General features: G+C 44.7%; 1 protein-coding gene across 2 annotated transcripts; it reads right to left on the reverse strand.

Annotated features, from left to right (window-relative positions):
• Positions 1-951: 951 nt before the first annotated feature.
• On the reverse strand, positions 952-20,391 carry vimr2 (vimentin-related 2). 2 transcript variants are annotated; one of them, XM_037076795.1, is made up of 10 exons: positions 20,161-20,368; positions 18,476-18,620; positions 18,193-18,357; positions 17,891-18,010; positions 15,146-15,241; positions 12,441-12,572; positions 9,700-9,831; positions 4,716-4,826; positions 4,440-4,564; positions 952-1,874 (listed from the first exon to the last, which is right to left on the reverse strand). In XM_037076795.1, the coding sequence occupies exons 1-10, from the start codon at positions 20,244-20,246 to the stop codon at positions 1,832-1,834; spliced, it is 1,155 nt and encodes a 384-aa protein (XP_036932690.1). In that variant the 5' UTR covers positions 20,247-20,368; the 3' UTR covers positions 952-1,831. The 2 variants fall into 2 exon arrangements, with proteins under 2 accessions (XP_036932690.1, XP_036932689.1); XM_037076794.1 differs by lacking the exon at positions 952-1,874 and adding an exon at positions 2,980-4,024 and having other exon boundaries at positions 20,161-20,391.
• Between the last annotated feature and the right edge of the window lie 24 nt (positions 20,392-20,415).

Here is a 20,415-nt window from a genome sequence, read left to right on the forward strand (position 1 = left end):
TGTTTGCATGACAAACAACACACCTTCTAAACATGCTAACATTAGCATTCAGCACAAGACATGTGCCCGACTACGTCCTCACCTGCGCCTGTTCCCAGGTATTGTTAGAATTTACTTCACCGGATATTTGATTGCTTAGTCACAAGGATTGGTTGCTGTCAAATTAATCTTTTAAACTAATCCTCTGTTCCCTTGCACAGCTGTCTGAAGATCACTCTTCCTGTGCAGAAACACGTATACAAAAGCAGGATGGATGATGAATTTCCTGGAAGTCTAAACTTTACTTTTCTTGTCCAGTCTTTTTTTTTTTTTTTTTTTGGATGTATTTCCTTGATTTCCATACAGTGAACCGTCTTTTTCCCGAGAGGCACAGCAGCAGAAGATAAAAGCAGGAGAGCCAAACTCTTAGAGGAAGATGACTTTCTTAGATATTTTGAAATTTAACCACAAGGCAAAGACAGAGTGGCCCCATGAGATCAGGAACTTATTTTGTGGTTTGTTGCTGTTTTTTTTTTCTTTGAGAGATATAGAAATAAAAGCAACGTCTTGATTGAGCTCTGCGGTTCTGAGAAAAACAGACACAGCGGCCTCGTCCTGAGCCGGCCATGTGTCACATCAGGACAATTAAACAAGTCGCCGCGGCCGGCCTTTCTCCAAACACTGAACTCAATTATTACAGAGGCTAACTCCTCATCACCGCAAGTGAACCGAGTGTGGCTAATCTTATCTGATCCGTTATTAGCTGCATTTTTCATCTTTATGGCAGAGCCTAACAAGCTGGGAATGTTCAAATCTCATGTTAAGCGTGAAGATGAATGAAAGAAGGATCACAGAACATAAATCACTCCGCATAGTTTTACAGTGCGGGGGGGGAGTCTTAAGCCGAAGGATTCACAAGCAGTTCTCATGAAACAGATTTTCACAAAAGACATCACACAGTATGAGGCGATCTCTCAAGCAACTAGTTTTATTTAATTCAATCTGAGGAACATTCTCGTGCAGAAGCAGGAACCCAAAAATGATTTATCACACGCAGCTCCGAAGTCGTGTAGGAAATAAGGAAAAGATTACGGAGGAATGTATTACCGAATGCTTATTTCTGAAACGACATTTCCTTTTCAAAGGAGGAAAAAAAAAAAAGATAATGGATCACCGAGGCTTTTTTCTTGTGGAGAGGTCCAGGTGCTCGAGCTGCAGGAAACTTCATGAGCCATTTGAAAAGCAAACAACCGCGCTGCACACTCGACGGTCAGTGTCGTACGTAGAGCCGACGCAAAGGCACGACTGTAAAAGCAAAAGTGGAGGGTGAGATGCTTTTAGTTTCCAAAGGGAGGGCTGTCACTATGTTTGCCGACAGTGACGGGGGGTCGAAGGTTAAGAGCTGGTAATCAGACGAGGTTTGAGTGACGGACGAGGTGCGCAGTGTGTGTGTGTCTGTGGTTCGACAAAGCGTGAGCAAAACATTTATGAATCGTATCAGTGCGCCAGTGGAGATAAAACCCACTTAAGGAAATTTCCCCGCCAGACACTGAATGGATACACACTGATGTCCTCCCACCACTTTTAGACAGCTCCATCTTTCTTGGAGTCTCGGGGTCATCTGCCAGTGGCCTGTTATCAACGACCCGGCTTAGGCCTCCAGACGGCGTTCATCTGTCATGATAAGTTTACATCTGCTTGAATTGCTGCGTCGGTTACCTAAAGCTTCATCCTAGTGCAGATTTAAGTGTTTTTCTTGTTTCTCTTTGTCTGTTTTCTAATCCATACGTGTGTGTGGGGCGGTTGGGGGGGGACACACTTCAGCCAGCCGGTCGGACTCTCCGGCCTCAGTTCACAGGCTGCACAGCCTCTCCTCCTCCTCCTCCACCAGACTCCTGAATCACAGAAACACACAAACACACAAAGTGCAGGTGACCAACTGGAAAAACTTGCAGGTAGCACTGCTAATTTGCTTGAGCTGTTGCCGGAAAATTGTAATTTACTGATTTTCAAAGTTGATTCAACAAATGCTGGTCACAATTCCTCAAGAACGGGTCGATGTACTAACGTCTCCCCATTTCATTTAGCAGCTGCTGGACGTCAAGGTGAGATCTCTTGATCTCAAGTTTCCAGGACCAAGAAAGAACTTCAAAACTTCTAAGCCAACATCAACATGAAGTTGTCAAAGTGGTTTGAAAAAAACAGTAGACATGATAACTGGCAGACTATGGAAAGCTTCAGAGCAGCTAATTCATTGACCTGTTGTTCATTGCAAACAGTGTCTCAATCCAAAACATGAGTTGATATGATCATGAGCATGTTCATCATGATATTTTAGTGAACTGCTGTTTCATAAGTGAATTCAAACCTGCAATTACTGATTTTTTTTTTTTGTGCTACGACGATGACACATCAGCACCACCTAGCAAACAGCTTCAGTCTCTTTGAGTCTTTGTGTTCTGAGGTAAATATCTGTGTCTGTCTGCTGTATGATGCTGGACAGCTGGTGATAGATTGATCACTGCTACCTGCCGCATCTGGAAAAAGAGATTATAGCAGCTTTAAGATCCCGTCATCCACTGCAAAATGCTCAGTTAACTAAGTAAGATCTCGTCCTAGTCGAGCCACTTGTTGCTGTGTCGTGGAGGAGTGCGAGCAGCCCACAGCGAGCAGCAGAATGAAGTACAGTCTAATATGGTTCACATTAGCAGCGAGCATCTGCCTCGACCGCTCTGAGATGCTTTCACAGGCGATAAGCCACCCGGTAATGGCAGCCTGGGGTCATTAGGGTCTGTTGTGCAGACAGTTTGCCACGGCAGAGAGAGAATAAACAACCGCCATTTTCATTTCTTATTCATGGTTTTAATCACGGATGACAAAACATCCAGGAAATATATAAAAAAAAAAAAAAAAGAAAGAGGGGGCGGGGGGGAGTTGGCATTAAGTGTTCGCCTCAAATGTCTTTGTGAGAGTCTGTTGGGTAACGAGGGGGAGGTAAAACTGTGGCGAATTTGCAAATGTGTGTGAGGGGAGGGCTGACATTAACAGGCTGGCATGGACGAGAGCTGGCAGAGGCCCAGCACACAGCGCTGACAGTGTGAGGTCCTCTTTGCCCATTCTAATGAGGCATTGTGAGGGTCTGAGCTCAGGTCTGCAGCAGGGCCCCCTGGGGGTCAGATGCAGCCGGAGCGGTGCGATGGAGGAACGGGGGAGGAAGTCCGTGGCAAGCAGGATGAGATGGACTGAAGTGCGTCGGTCCACGTAGCAGGACGGCAGATGGTTAAACAACCTCAGCGGACGGACGGGACGACACCAAACATCTTCAAGGTCACACACAGGAAGCTGCGTCATCGTCAGGAGCTGCTTCCTGTGACCTCAGCCGGCCCGACATGTCAAGAAATAACTTATCACTGACAAAGCGGATGTCCGGGTGACACCGTACGACATGCTTGGACAAAACTGGAAATACTCCTCGTATTATTCACCCTGATGCATAAACAGAAACTTCTCATTGTTGTTGTTGAGGAAAAAACTGCGACAGTGGACACGTCACGTTTCCACCTGTGTTTCTCTCGCCTGCTTTGCTTTTGCTCATACATAATGTAAAGAATGTCAACGGCAAACAGAGAATCGAGTTAATTTAAAATCAAATGAAATCATCTCCGGATCATTATGTGCGGTTCACTCTCCTCGACAGGTTTGAATAATGCCTATCGAGCGCCGCGGGGGGACGTCTGTTTTCATTTGACCCCCCGCCGCAGGGATGGGAGTCTACGAGACATGTCGGGGGAAGGCTGCACATTTTAATTGCAATCAGAAACTAAGGCGGTTGATTTTTTTAAATTTTTTTTTTTTTTTTACGACTCAAACACCTTAAACAGGAGAAGACAAACTAATCAGTGGAACCGGCGGGTGCAGTGTTTTTGTTGGAATGAAAACACGTCCTCCAGCAGACGTGGCTGTCCATCCCTGTCCCGGACCGCTGGTTCAGTCGGACCACGTTGTCCCAGCGTCTCCTCGTCCTCCCTCGTGCTGCACATGACATCTGTAAACGTAGGGGGTCTCGTTTAAGAATAACAACCCGCAGCTTTGTCGAGGAGGGGAATTGAGATTTGTGTAGGTGTGGATGTCCGATGTGATTGCTGTATTTATGGCAGCTCATCATTACAGAATGGGTCAGCACGAGTACATTATGGTGCGTTACAGCACGTCAGGTCGTTAAGTTAAACTGTAATTATCGCTATAAAGTCGAGACTTCCCACATCCTTCATACAGATGTGTCATTCGTAGCTGTCAGTGTTATTTGTCTATTACTGAACTCCGAGACGAGCTAACTGAGGACAGGAACATTTAAAAAAAACTAACCCGAGAAAATGTTTAAAGCTGTTTTCTTTGTTTGCGTTTCTACCTACGTATCTTTTATTCACACAAACAGATTTGTGACGCCGGACCGTCCTGACCTGTAGGCAGTGATCTCCATGTCTCTGGCCATCTTCTCACTCAGCAGCTGCTTGTAGTCTTCAACCTGCTCCTGCATCTGCACTTGGAAGTCGGCGTCCTGGTGCCGCATTTCATCTATGGTACACTGGATAACAAACACACACACACACACACACACACACACACACAAATACACAAATGTTGCTGGGATTAGAGGGTGGGATTAAATGACAGAATTGGTCCAAACCGCTGGTCCTTCACAGCCTGTGATTACATTAATCAGTTCACTCTCAGACCTCCAGCTCAGCGATCTCGTCCATGTACGCAGCCGTCTTCACGTCGACCTCGTCCTCCAGCTCCTCGTTACACTTCTCCAGCTCAGCGAGCTCCTTCCGCAGCTCTGAAATCTACAAGCAACGGTTATTCATTCAGTGTATGTTTATAAAATCATCTTGTTAGTGATAGTGTTTTGATGCAGAACCACATCTTTTTGTGTCCCCTTCATGGTCGTTTTCTGTTCGAGGGCAGCGGCCCTGGAGTTGGCAGGCGTTCAGAAAACACTTGAGCACAGTAGACGATTGTCAACGGAGGACTTTGACCGAGGTGCTCTGGTTTTAACGAGAGCCCAGATTTCTGCCTGAACCTAAATCTGGGCTGACAACATTAAACTTCTTATGGTGTTAGCTAAGAGTGAGTAAACAGGCGCCTGCTTTTACACATGCAGCAGTCACAGAGCAACATTAGCTGCTGGTTCTGGTCACCTGACAACTAAATCTCATCTCAGAAATATAAATCTGTCTGGGTTTTTATCTGCTCTTCACCAGGGAGTCATTAACCGCGTCTGTCTGCGTTTTGATGCTCGGCAGGTCGTCGGTTTATTAGAGCTTTCAGCTCAGCTCGCCGAGTGGATGTGTCGGTAATGCCATATTTTTGGTCCAGACAGAACAGCTGGAATTTGGTTAATTTAAGTTTTTATTGGCAGCCATAGTGTACAGCAGACAGCAAAACCTGTAGTTATGCCTGTTTCTAGTCTCTGAAGGAAGAAGCGTGTACACCAGTGACATCAAATTAAATTTCATAGGTTCATCTTCAACACATACTTTAGTGAAAATCAAACTCAGAGTTGCGCTCTGACTCATTGAGTCATTAACAAAGAGGATTCCACCACTTTAAAAGTAAAATAGTATCAGTCTCTCCACATTGGTCACAATCCACAAACATTATTACTGCTACCAAAAATAACATAGGAACATTTATTTCTAAATGTCTTACGGCTAAACTAATGACAATCACACCAACTTCAGCTGTACTATGTGTTTTGTGGAGGTCCTCAGAACAACTGATAACAGTCATATTGAGATCGTCTTCATGTCGGTAAACCATTAAAAAACAGGAGAACAGCAGAATGGTGCAGAATAAAAAAACTCTACTACTATATCAAACTCTATTTTTCCTTAAAAACATTATTACGATTATGAATGCATGAATTTAAAAATGTTGTTATGTTCATCTCTGTGTGAGAATTCAGACTGTTGGTTTCAGCTGGCAGGTCGGACTCGAACCTCGAGCCGCTGCGGCGACAACACGACTTCTGTACATCGGTCGAGTGCTCGATGAAGTGAGCTACTGAGTCGACCAAAACCAAGATGTCCGTCTCTTTTCCATCCATCTTAAATATCTAACAACTCTCAGGAAGGAAAAAGGAAACAAAATGTATCTGCCGACACTAAAGCGATCTTTTGTACATGTTCTGGCCCTGGAACACAGACACAACCACATCTTATTTTTTGCTTAATAGCAAATGTTGGCATGTTAACCATGAATGTGTAGGCTAAACATTACACTAGCTAATAATTTCATTGAGAGCATGCTGAGGTTTAGCACAAGATGTCAGCATGTGGCTTGTTGGCTTTGAGCGCCGTACCGTTGCAGGAAACAGGGATGAGGGCAGGATTTATGGACAGGACAACCAAAACAATGAGCTAAAAAAAAGAGAGAGGGGCTCATTCTCTCTGGATTTCACATCACGCATGATGTAGAAATTGGGCTCTAACGAACTGAAACTCAAGCACATCAATCGACCGGACCTGCACAGATAAAACAGGTTGGTTTACTTCCACCACAGTCCTCCCCCGCGCCTGATGGTGGTGTCCTGCCACGAGTGATTACACCAATCACACAAGTTCAACAATTAGCTGTCACAGCCAGATGGGGATCCTGCTCGTCTTTCAGTGAGATCATGTGAGCAGAGGAAGACCTCGGTTACAACTCACAGGCTGATGACGACTCCCCCAACCTGGTCGAGCCGCTTACTCACACTCTCCTCCGTTCTCCCTGGCATGATAAGTGAGGCCTGCCGTACAAACCGCCATCAAGAGCCGACTCTTTTATATACTTTTTTTTTTTTTTTTTTCCTGCGTCAGGGCTGATTTCACTGCAATCTGTTTGTTTGGCCATGTTGTGTCTCAGTGAGAAATCAGACCCGAGGCGTCCATCAGGAGGCGAGAGAGGAAACAGAGCAGATCAGGCCGAGCTGTCCATCCGTCAGGCTGCACCGAGCAGACCTGGGGAGTGTGTGCTGCATATTAGAGAGGAGGAGATGATGTCGGGCGACGTCTGCGGTGTGGTTCACAGAGGCCCGCTGTTTATTTAAAGAGCTGGAGGTAGAGCGGCAGTAATGAGAACCAAACCACCGTGTTTGTTACAGATGTGGTCGGGTGTCGGCTCTGGGCTCCGACCGCGGATGGATGTGAACCAAGAGGAAGAAGGTGGTTTCTCGCTTCCTGGAGTCACCTGGTGATTTCACCTGAGTCACTCAGTCAGTTTCCTGGTGCGTCTCGTCCGCACTCATTCAAAACCTCCTTTTTGCCTTCTCTGGCATTTTTTCCACCGTCTGAGACGAGAAACATCCGACAGAGGTTTATTTCCTCCCTTCCATTTCCAGAGCCAGTCTCTGGTCAGTGTGTGTGTGTGAAGTTTTAAGACGTTTATGACACTGCAGGCGCTCTGAAAGACTGTACTTAATAACCGAGGACACGGAGGGCAATAAATCCTGTCTGAGCTGAAGCCAAGCCCTTCACATCTCCTGCTGAAAGTGTCCGCAGAGTAAACACTCTGGTCAGCAGGATCTCCCACACTGTTGCTCTGCTGTCACTCAGCCGCTCCGCACTCCCCTCGCCCGCTGTGGGAAACCATTCATTTTCACCATTACGTCTGATTTAGGAGCTGATGGCCGACGCAGAGCCAGTTGCGGCTTGTACGGCTTCTCTTTTTTTTCCTTTGTCAGTAAAAAGAGGTGGGAAATGTGTTATGGTAAGATTTGAATCAGTAGGTAGCAGCTGGAGGATTTAAATGGCCTCTAAACGTGAGACTCACAGGATGGGGTCACCTCCAAAATATACATATGTTCTTGGAGAGAAGCCGCGCAGAAGATGTTTATGAATATCAATTTCTGACGTTTATACTTCCAGCAGATGTGGAGGAAGAACGGTGCACGTAGCATCGAGAAATTATGTCTAAATGATTCAACCGCAACATTTTCTTTCCAGAAACAATGTCAATTAATACTCTGGATGATCCTCAGAACATGCAGGCGAGTTTTTGACTATTTCTTGAAGCAGCAGTTCGTCACAGTTCATTAGCTTCTTGCCGAGGACTAGATGAGGAGATCAATACCACTCTCGTGTCTGTACGGTAAATATGAAGCTACTGTAACACCATCAGCAGCAGTCGGCTAACTTAGCTTAACATAAAGGCTGCAAACAGGGAAAAAAAACTAGTCTGGGATCCTCCTCATCCTGAATCCAGACAGGAAACAGTCAGGCACAAAACCACACAAATGATTTTTACTCTTCGGTTTTGTATGGATTAAAAAACAATTTTTCAATTTTTTAACAATTTTCCAGGGCACTGAAGGGTCAGTCTGTATAATGACGTCCTTGTAAATGTTGTGCAACACTAATGATTTCTGTTTTCATTTGAATGACCAGAATACCTTAAATCTAATAGGTATTAACAGATTGAGAACGTTTTGCTCTGCAGCAGAGAGCAAACTGGAGCATCAGCATCAACTACAGTGCACAAAAGCACGGAAATAAACGGGGAGAGAAAATCTCCAGACTCCCTTATAAAATAATGAGTTTTGTGAGTCGTTGAGGAAGGAGAAGATTTACAAACTTTGTGAAACGCTGTCTATAATAAATTCTTAATCATTTGGACCTTCTTGTAAATTCGGCACATAAAAAACATTGCGTCTGTTTGTGAAATATCACAACTGGGAACACGAGATGCACATCGAGATGCTTGATGTCTCAGTGCCGCAGCCCCCTGAAGCACCTCTAGTCCCCCGGTCCGTGCTTTAGACAGAGCCAGGATAATCTTTTCACCATGACGCTGCAGTCCTGAAAATGTCTTACCAGAAAAAATACAGTGGAAGAATAATCAGAGTTGAAGTTCCTACTTATACTCTTGGACAAATCCGTCCATGCTGATTTAGTGGGGGAGCAGCACCGATAGTGAAGGGGTACGATGGATTTGTAGATGACAGTGTTTGTATTACTGAATGTGGAGTATTTAGAAACATTTCCAAGTATTTATATGCAGTAAAAGAATCTGTATGATTGTGTAGCAGTAGTTTTTATATATGGAAGAAGGCTGCACTGCTGAGGGTTTAATTATATGAACATTTAGCAAAAACCCATCAGACTGTCGTGGTCAGCGAGTGTTGGCGTCGTACACCTGGAAAGCTTAGATACTGGAATTTAAAAGTTTCAACTAATTCCAGTCTTTGTGCTAAGCTAGCTTCATATTTAGGATGTAAACATTAGACTGGTATAAATCTTTTAATCCAACCCTCGGCGAGGAGGCTGATAAGAGACAAACAAAAGACATTGAAATATTCCTTTACAGCTGAAACGAGCCTCTGCAGGCTGTACTTTTATTTTGTTGTATTGTTTTTGTAATCGTATTCTATTTCTATTCTTCTCTTAGTTTTGCTTTTCATCTCTAGCTTTTAAAATCCTCCCGTGGACAGGTGTTGTAAATTAACATCTTGATATAAACACTGAGCGTGGTGCATCTGGGGCTTGTACAATGTTAATGTCAAATAAATAAACTAAAATAATTAAAACTAAATGTTCACATGTTCATGTGGAGGTGTCTGCACGGCTGTTTCTTTCATGCTCGTGCACGCAGCTACTTTTTCTTTTGTCTCTTTTTTTTGGTGGGGGGGGGGTGATTTGAGTGAACTGACCCTTTAAAAAAAACTGAGAGTCCACTCACCAGCGCCTTCATCTCACTGGGGTCCTTCATCTCTGACAGGTCTCTGACTGTCGACCCTGCAGCTCCGCCCACTTCCAGTTGTTTTCCATCACCGCTGCGAACCTGAGCAGACGACGCTGCACCGCGATCGTACTGCAGAGACAGAAGATGAGACGGAAGATGAGGAATACGGGACGTTGTGAGAAACCAAAAACAAAAAGAAGAAACCATCTGACCTTTAGGTTTGAAATGCACAACACCACAGAGGATAGAGCTTTCCTTCGGGTCAGTTAAGAGCACTCTGACGGGGGAGCAAAGAGCAATCAGAGCCTCTTTTACCGGCTGATGGTTAAACCTCTCCTCCTTGTGTACGCCACATTCCTGATTAGATGGAACAAACGCGGCCGACAAAACGAGCAACATGAGGGTGCACAGGTGTGTGGGAGTCAGCCAGCAATCACCATTACTGTTCAAACCCAATAGCAATCATTTCAACATCGAGACAATTGCGTCTGGTAATCGAGGCCAGGCACAGACAGGACGGTGTCCAGCTGGCGAGAGACGAGACCGAGTGGGAGGGAGAGGGAGTGAATAGACGACAGGATTTAGGGGGAACGAGAGACACACACACACACACACCTACGCATCTAGACAGACACACAAATATATAAATACAGCAGATAGCCGTCAGCCTTGACTCCAAATAAAGGACACACACACACACACACAAACACACACACACACACAAACACACACCGGCGTCCACTCCAATGCCGCAGAGGAGCCTGGGAAGGCGGCCAGCAGTCTGATTACAGCCCTGACCTCTGAACCAGGCAGACATCCTCGCCCCAGAGGGGGTCAGCCCCACCGGAGCTATAGTCTGACCCCAATGCAGCACCTCTTCACTTGGCCTACACACACACACACACACACACACACACACATATATATGCATAGGTGGACAAAGGCATTCTGTTCGGGTCCAGAACTGCACCTCTGATTCTCAAGTTCTTCCCTGGTGTTGTGTTAAGAGGGAAAGAAAACAAGTGGGAGTATCGTCGTGTGATTTGTGAAAGCTGAGATTTACATCCGGAGCTGACCGCTTCAGAGGGAGAGAGGAGGTGAAGTGGTGGAGACAAAAAAAAAAAAAAAAAAGGAGGGTTCAAGTGGTCAGTAGGAGGATGAGGATGGCAGCTGGTCGGAGGTTCCGGAGTTGCAGAGAGTCGTGCTGCATTCAAAATTTCACTTGAGAATTAAAGAGTTATTAGGAGCAAAATTAACCTAATAGCGTCAAATTTAAAAGTTCTGGTTCTGCAGGACCGACATCCCATCATGTTCGATGTGACTTCTTTGTTCTGCTCCTGTAACGACCCCGTCAGCTCCAGATGTAAATCTCAACTCTCACATGTCACACAACAACACTTCCACTTGTTTTCTTTCCCCTCGTAACACATCACCAGGGAAGAGCCTGAGAATCAGGTTCATAACACCGTCGCTTCTATATATATTTATACTTAAGTGCTAGTTTACGGTTGTAGTGAGTCGAGGTGGAGCTATAGAGTTTCTTCAAATACAGTTGAGGAGCAGCTCAGTCCGGTGGGTTCCTAACCGCGGGGTCGGGTCACGAGATAAATGTGAGGGGTTGTGAGATGATTAATCGGAGAAGAAGGAAGAAAAAAGTCTGTACACACGAGTTTATATAGAGTTTCTTGGGCTTCGGTTCTTTATAAATATTGGATGATTTAACAGTGATGTATCCATGTGAAGAGTTAAGAGTGATTTTCTTTCTCTGGTGCAACTAAAGACTCATAAAGAGTGTTTCCATTCACCAGTTTTTATATGCGCTGTCAATTTTCACATTAAAAAAAACCTGACTCATCGTGACCAAGACCAGAGTCAAGACTGAGATCAGACCAGGACTCGAAAAGGATCCACATTCACATGAAAACACCCACAGAAGACTAATGAAAATTCCTCTTCATTCACCTCTTTTATGTTTTAGCATCAACCTCACACAACACAATGTTTCTGTACAAGCGTCAGGGATTCTGGGTGACTCTTGTCACGATCATCATGTCTTTACTGCGTCGAGCAGTCATTCAGTGCAGCGTTATCCCCGCAGTCGTGGTCTTGAAATAAATTCCAGAGCCCTCTTCTTCCCAGACGAGCACACATTCAGTCGATTCCAAGAAGAGACTATCTCTAATCTTGAAGTGCAACAAAGCTACTTTGCTCAGGTGGAAAAATTGATGCAAAAGAAACAGACTTAGTGAATTAAAACGTGAATCATTTCACTTCAGCGTCATCTAAAGGGAAGCGAGTCAGATGTATGCGGGCCGATGAAACTGCGATGATCTTCAAACGAACACAAACATAAATGTCGTATCTGCATCATGTTCTGCTCACATTCACATCGCCTTTCTTCTTCTTCTGCAGTGTCTGACGGCACCTGACTGGAGGATCACTGCCACCAGCTGATTATCTCGATGCACTCATCTCCTCGTATTTTGCTTTTGTTTTGTGCTCATTTTCAGGAGACTCTGTTAATGTCTGTGCTTCGTTATGATGGAACCCAAACTACCGACGTCTGAATTGTGTAAACTGTTCCAACAAGACACTGCTTTAATCTACAAAATGTGTTTTGTAAGCTTATCATGCCTTCACAGGAATGCTTCTGTAAAACCTTTGGCACAAGATGGCGTCATGACATGTTGATGTGTTTTATGTTACAGTGTGTGTGTGTGTGTGTGTGTGTGTGTTACCTGGAGGCTCTCGGCCAGCTGGCAGTAGTACTCCTTTACATCCAAGGCCGGAGTGATGTCGGGGCTGCCAAATCTAATGGCTGCCACCGCCCCTGCAGCCCCTTCAGCTGGATCCAGCAGAGTCTCCACCTCCTGTGAAGTGGCATGAAATTCAAATACTCATGTACATATACACCTCGAATGCGCACTAAAACACAATGCTGACTAAATAAACCCTCTGTGAATTAAAAACATCCACACACACACATCAAAGACCTCAGTGTGTTTGTCTCCAGCCTCCGACACTCAGCCCCCCTTCAGTATAAAAAGCCCAGATCCATTACAGAGAAAATGAACTGTTACAGAGCCGCAGTGGCAGTCGAACGTTTCTCTCGCGTTCCCCTCCACCTAAATAACGACATGGCCGCCGATTCGTCAGGGGAATATGGGGTATCTGGAAGTGCTGATAACAACAACAGTTAATAAAACAAAGGGAACTTCTGTTTTCATTTGGTATTCAGCCGCATTTCCCCGACTGTGAGTTATCGAGCGTGTCCCTGAGGGAGTGTGTTAAACGCCGGGCAGCCCGGCTTTGCAGAGAAAAACACAGTGTGATGGAGTTGCTCCTGCCTCAGCTGCCTCCCTCTCCTCCCTGCCTACAGCCCCTCCATCTGATACTGGGCCGCGTCTGTCATCTCCTGGCGAGGTGGAGAATATTGTGGAAGGTGGAGGCAGCAGGGTGTGTGGATGTGATACGTGAAACATCTGCCTGTGTTAAAGCAAGAGTTTGGACATTTTCTTTGGAGATTTGCTCATTTGCTTTCATGCCAAGAGTTGCATAAGAAGACTGATATCTTTCTGTTGATTACTAAGGTGTTCAGAGAGGAAACAAGGAGAATTTTCACCTGGTGTCAATCATTTAAATTTGACGGCGAAACCGTGTTTATTCATCCAAACAGCCAGTGTGCTGACAGCATTCGTATAAATCTGTTTTACAAACTACATTTCTGTTACTACCCGTCAACTCAACAGTCTGTTATCTTCACCAATTTAAGTTGTTTACTTCATATTTCTACAGTTAGCTTTGTAGCTACATATTGTTAATAGTATTTACCGCTCTTTTTTGTACAATATATAGTGTTTTTAATCGCCTCAGTGTCTTGGATTAACATTAGAGACGTTAGTTAGCCATTCAGTGTGGCACCAACGTTAGCCTTATTCTCAGAGCTTAGCTAACGTCAGGTTGCTGTCAAAAGTTAAATTAACTGACGTACACCGTCTTGAAAAAGTCAGCAGCAAAGCTCCGATGTCATTGCTCTTAAATTTGACAGTATTTTTCTTTACAGTTGTCGTTATCTCAGCTAGCTAACTGGCTAGTCTCGCTAGTGGGGTGTAATCATAGTAGTAAAACACTGAAAACACTATTAACACAAACGAATGGTAAATAGCTTACTGCTAACAATAAGCACCAAGCTAGCTGTAAAAGTGGATGAATGTACATTAAGTTGGTTATTTTTTCTTTTCACATTCAGCTTTGTAGGCTTCGTATTGTTAATAGTATGTACCGTCCATTTCTGTACGATATACATTTTACGGTTGTTAATCACCTCAGTGTCTAAGATAACCACTAGCGATGTTAGCTAGTCTCATTGTGCAGCATTGATGTTTCAGAGCTCAGCAAACATTCGGTTGCTACAGCTTGTTATTTACACTTTTTCCTCTAGTCTGTGTGTGTTTAAGACGTTTTTTGCTCAGGTTGAAACATTTTTTAATTTGCACAGATGCATCTTCAAGTCAGTTAGCATCTTTCCGTTGATTTGCCTTTGTGTGCAGTCGTGCTATGTCTCAAATTTGCGGTCTATTATCAGCTTATTAGCTTAGCAAAAAGACAGCTAGCCTGGCTCTGTCCAAAGAAAACAAAATCTACCAACTAGCACTTCTTAACATGTTATATCCAAACAGTTTATTGCAGAGAAAACCAATGTCTGAAAAACAAGTTGTGGTTATATGTCAGGTTGTGCGCTGGACTACCCTGCTGGGAAGAATCAGCATAGACCAGCATCAAAACACATGCTGGTCTTGTTGGTTACCAGCATGTGTTGTGTTTTGGTGCTGGTCTATGCTGGTTTTTTCCCAGCAGGGTAATTCTTGACCTAATCCAGCACGTATCCCCCCCATAAAACTGCTAATTTTTGTCAAGATTAAACAAACAAGATTTTATTTGTGAGAGTTAAAGATGCTTGCATGCAGATTTATTTATTTTTGTTTGTTTAACCTTTTGCTTTTTGCAGTCTTTGTGCTGAACTAAGCTAAATGTCTGCTGGTTGCAGAGTCATATATTCGACAGACCGACCTGAGATGATGGTGTTTTTACTCTAACTCTCAGGCAAAAAGCGAGTAAGCATATTTCCCCAGACTACTCCTTTAACACATTAGAATAAAGACTAAAAATGAGTAAGAATTAAACGGTGGCCCTAAGTTAAACTTGTTGATTACATGTTTTGTGCGTCTGATCCTCTCCTGATATGTTTCTGTCGACTCGGCTGTTCTGGCCTCGTCAGCAAGGTGAGCCGGGTCATCACAGCTGTGTTTGTCACCACGGGTCCGGGCGTTTCTCCAACACGCCTGTCCGACCTAAGTGCTCCATTTTGAGTCATTTTCACGGCCATAAAACCCTCCATGCTTCATCGCGCTGCAGCCACACCTCCTGTCCGTCCCTTCCTCACCGTCTTGTGCTGGGCCTCCATGTTGGCCAGCTGCTCCTCGTAGATAGCCACTTGCTCCCTCAGTGCCAAACATCCTGCTGTCACGGCGTCCACTTCCTGCAGAGACAAAAAATAATGAATCACGTTAACAAAGAAACAACGAGGCTGGAAGTACAGAAGTTTAATTTCTGGAGGTGTCTGAGAGAAACACTGCAGTCTGGGAAGTTAATCACACCGCAGGTTGGAGAAAAGTAGAAAAAGTGTTTCCTATTTGTTTCCACCCCGAACAACCATTTAAAGACCCATCAGCACATCCACCTGTTTCACTGAACAGCAAGTCGACACCGCAATGCAGAGGAAAAGAAGGGGAGGAGGAGGAGGAGGAGGAGGAGGAGGAAGAGGAGGAGGAAGATCAGAAGGAGGCTAACTAGACACAAAAGCCTCGTCCACCAATCCATTCACCAGCAGGGGCTCCGAGCTCATCTACTCTTTTTAAAGAGCAAGATTAATTTGTGTGGGATGCAATTACTGTGGGTGCCTGCGTTTACATCGGGACACATGCTGAGAGGGTTTGGCGGTGAAGTTCTGGAGCCTCGCTGGGAGGGCGGCGGCGTCCATGATGGACAGCAGCGAGCAGAGGAAGTCTGGTCCCTGTTGCTGCTGCTGCCTGTGTTCAGATATCAGACAGTAGCTGGAGGGAAACTTGTTTATCACATTCGGTGCAACTTTAAAGTACTTACAAGGAACTTTATGTTTTTGTTGATTCAATGAGCCCCGAGGAATAAAGCCTCCGCCTACTATCATGAATATCTTGATCTGGCTAGCTTGTCTGTTTGTCTGTCATTCAAGTTGGTCGTTGGTCGGTTGGTTGGTTAGTTGATCGATCATTTGGTTGGTTGTTTGTTTGGTTGATCGATCATTTGGTTGGTTGATTGGTTGGTTAGTTAGTTGGTTGGGCCTGTCATTTTGTTGCCAGGTTGGTTGGTCTGTGTATCATTCAGTCTATCATGTTGTTGGTAGGTTGGTTGGTTGTTTGGTTGCATTGCTTCATTAGTCATTTCGTTTGCCATTTCGGTCAGCTGGTTTCTTTGGCAGCAGGATTAAAAAAAAATATGGCTGAATGAGTTTCCATGAAAACTTGGATGGAGGATCGGTTTCGCCCAGAATTGACCTCATTATCTTTTGGTGTACTCTGCAAAAAACGGACAGATCCAAGAATTTTCTCTCACTTTGTTAAACACTGGAGAGACATAAATATCCTGATTGGCGTTTAGATGTACGTGACGTCACCTCTTTCCAACAAATGTAGAAGAGCGCAGAGATGAACAGAAAAATAGAAATCTGTCGTGCAAAATAACCAAAACTGTTCTGACTTCAGCAGAAGATTGTGTTTTTGTGAAGGACTCGATCACACACAGTAACGATCCTGATGTGACACGTGTCCTTCATGTTCCTTTGCACTTATTACCTCTGAAACAGAGCGTTTGGCCTCCACGTTCATCCACCATCTTGTGTTTGTATGTTAAGGGAATATTGTTGAACTTGTTTCACTTGTGCGACTGTGTTTTACCGCTGCCCACGATGTCTGGTGACTCGAGACATTACTGAAACAAAGAGTCCCGTGTAAAAATAACTGTGAGACAATGAAGAGGGGGGAATTGTGGGCCGTGAAAATGGAGCAGAATTGTCAGGGGAGAGGCAACACAATAGCCAGTAGTATTACTTTAAAACAAGCCAAACGCGTCTTGTTGCATCACTGTCAGTCCACCATTATGTTGAGAGAGCTGCAGCCCGTTGTGGGTTGAGCTGTGTAGTATTCGCTCCTCTCCTCCGCATCCCTGCTCTTCTTCTTCTTCCTCGCTGCCGATTTCCCACCAAAGTCTTGTCGCCCTGCAGCTGCTTCCAATTCAGAACCAGAGAACGAAGCCAGCAGGAACATTACAGCACCGTATTACAGCCTGCGTTACATCTGTAAGGGAGAAATTAAAGCCTCCCTCGCATCTGGCCCGGCTGGGAGGAGACGGGGCTCTGGCATGTGTGAGGGAGGGGGTGGCGGAGGAAAAGTTGGTGGCTCGGGTTGCAGTGGGCCACCGGCCCAGATTGTGTGACTGCTGGTGATCAACACCCGTCGGGCAGAGGAGCAGCTGTGGAGGGTTTCAGCTGATTCACCAGGAGGGAGGAGAGGAGGAGGAGAGGCAGGGAGACGCTTGACAACACTGCCATCTAGTGCTGAAGGAGCATCATCACAACGAAGGCCTGATGTATTAAAGAGTATGACAGCGGTCACAAATCCCACGATCTAACATTGATTAATTGTTTTCTATCATCATTATTATCATTATAAGCTGACGTAATCGTCTCAGCTTCAAATCTGCAAAACAAAGTCTGCATTTACCTTCTGAGAATTTGGATTTGAAATGGGAATTTTTCCATCTAAGGAAAGGTGTCAACCGTTGCATTATGGGAAATGTAGGATTGTGTGTTTTTGATGGTATTTCAGCGTCTGTTGCTTCAATTTTGGCTTTTAGTTTCCTCTCAAGCTCACTGAAGTGCAGTGAGACATTCCTGGAGTTCTTCTTTAACCTAAATATAAGCACTCCTAACTTAACTCTTAAAAAGTTAAAGACACACTATGCAAGATTTGTCAGTTGTTTTTTTTTAAACACATAAGGTGTCGTAAGCGATCCTGCAAGAGGATCCTTCATTTTTGAGTCTCATTGTCAGTCTCCACTAACTCACAGGTGCTGCTGTGCTGACAAACATTACCTCTGCAACGTCGTGTCGCTCCTGCTGTAAGAAGATCCTCTGCTGCGCCGCCGCCTCGTACTCCTGCATCAGACGCTCCAGCTCCTTCTGCAGCTCCTCGGTGTGGCACAGAATCTCATCCTGCAGAGGGAGACGCAGCGAAGACAGTGATGGATGTTGACAAGGTTAGAGATCGGGCCTGCTGTCACTGTACAAACTGAAGTGAAATTGATGTGGGATGGCAGGAGACGTGCGATGGAGCGTCAGTGAGAAAGTTCAGGAATGTGGCACACAGAGAGAAGCATGCTGCAGACACACCCTACCTTCTCCCTGCGCAGTCTTTCCACCACCGCGTCCAGGCTGTAGTCGGGCACCAGCACGGCGGAGGTGATGCCGGAGGAGGAGGAGGCCTGACGACCCTTCAGCTTCTCCTCCAGTTCGGCAATCTGCCATTCCAGAGACTCGTTCTCCTCCTCGAAACAATGAGCCTAAAGGGCATAAAGTCGGAACAGGTCTGTGCTGTGTGTGGACACAAATCCACTGCTTCATTTACCAGGAGCAAAAGGCAGGACCACAACACAGCAGAGGGAAAATGAAGGGCCTCACCAGTTCAATCAGCCGGACCAGGCGGTCGTTGAGGGCAGCGATGACGTTGCGGTCCTGGACAAACCGGGTCAGACCCTCCTTGTTCAGCTCCTTGGCAGCGACGAAGTCCAACTTGTCACAGTCGCACTTGTCAACAGCCGCACCCCTGAGAGGAGGACACACAGAACCAGAGACCGGACTGAACTCCGAATGATCCGACAGGAGCTCATCGGACTGACTTCAGGGATAGTTGGTGACTGAGAGAAATAACTTGCCTAAAACAGACACTTTAATTATTGTAATTACCTGCAACCAATTTGGAATGTAATTGTTTTATGTAATGATTTAATAAAAACATACAGTTTGTGTATAAATCTACAATCATTTAATTTAACCAGATCAGGTTATTTGATTTATCCAAATTGACTCAATGTGATTGACAACATGACACTTTGATATTGAACTTTTATAATAAAATAAGAAGGAACACTTGTATGTAATAAAATACTTAGTAGTCATTGTTGTAGGCAGATGATTTGTTTTGTGTACGGTGAGAAAAGAAACACAAACAAGTTTAACTACACAGACCAGCAGCTTCCTTTGAATACGTCAGCGTGTATTTTAGCCCGACCCGTCCCAGTACTTGAGCCCAGTATGATGTCATTTCTTCCATGGTCACATTTTTCACCAGCGTTCAGAACAATCCAAAAAGAATCACAACATCCGGATCCATGAACTTAGCTCACAAACATTTGTCTCCGAGCCGTTAAGATCTATTTGTTGACAACAACTTTGATCATCAGTAAATTGGGTCGGGTCAGAGTTCTCTAATTCAAGCTTCTTTAGCGTGAATCTTTATGGTTTCTTTACCCCTCAGTGTGGAAACAATTTTACATGAGAACTTATTTTACTAATGAATTCATACAACAACTCCAGTAGCCTCTGATGTAAGTCATATAAACTGTACAATCTGCTCTTCTCAACCTCCTGCAGGTTTTTACACACATACAGTCCAGAACTATTTCACATCCCACTGGCTACAGCGTAGAGGAAGCTTGATATTCAGAAGAAATCAAAGATAGACCAAAGATATTCAGTTTACTGTACTGATTTGTGACAGATTTATTCTCTCATCTCAACACATCGTGGTGTCATTAGTTATCTGTATTGGACGTTCAGTTGTCTGTTTAAACTGGAACAGTAACAGTAAACTGAATGTCTTTGGGTCGCGAGCTGAAAAAGACATTCGAGGACGTCGTCTTGGCCTTTAGAAAACACTGACATGTTTTCAACTAAACATCGGGGTAAGATTAATCAAGAAAATAACTGACAGATAAACTGACAAGGAAAATAATCATTAGCTCTTTTCAGAGTCCTTGATTGGATTTAAACGTCACTGATACACACTTTTTGCTTTGTAGTTTGTCTTATTTGCATTGCTGCTTAAAACAGTTTTTGAGCTCCTTTCAAATAATTCACTTTGCTTTAACAAAAACATCTGGATCTGTGTTGTGGGGTTGTTATACAGCCCCACATTTCTCATCACCATTGAGGAAAAACCCAAAGACTCACCACATCTGGATACATCAACTTCACCCCAAAGCATTTGCCTTTTTAAAACTATACATATTCTTAAACTGAACAACACACAAGCGTGTCACTTACATCCTAAAATGGTGAACTGTGTCCCAGAGACTCACACTGACCTGATGGAGGAACTCAACCCTCCATTTCGACTCCAGCTTTCCTCCTCGAACAGCTTGCGGTAAGAAGACACTCTGAGCACGGCCATGGCTGAGGCTGGATCCGATACTGGGAGACAACACAACAGACCAAAAGGTGGCTGCGAGTCCCAACTGGGGGTTTTATTCTTCACGGGGAACGAGAATGTGGCAGCGAGGTGAAGGAACTCTCATCGCTCACGGAGTCGGCTAAGTATAGCGTGCGCATCAGCCAGTAAT

Source organism: Acanthopagrus latus, chromosome 18, assembly GCF_904848185.1.
Source record: "Acanthopagrus latus isolate v.2019 chromosome 18, fAcaLat1.1, whole genome shotgun sequence".
Taxonomy (NCBI): Eukaryota; Metazoa; Chordata; class Actinopteri; order Spariformes; family Sparidae; genus Acanthopagrus; species Acanthopagrus latus.

Excerpts from the sequence above, each read along its gene's own strand:
- vimr2 (XM_037076794.1), bottom strand. The coding sequence starts at position 20,246 with ATGGCCGTGCTCAGAGTGTCTTCTTACCGCAAGCTGTTCGAGGAGGAA. Across the intron at positions 12,573-15,145 it reads TGGAGGCCCAGCACAAGACG|GAGGTGGAGACTCTGCTGGA; the intron begins GTGAGGAAGGGA and ends GCCACTTCACAG. Across the intron at positions 9,832-12,440 it reads AGCTGGCCGAGAGCCTCCAG|TACGATCGCGGTGCAGCGTC; the intron begins GTAACACACACA and ends CTGTCTCTGCAG.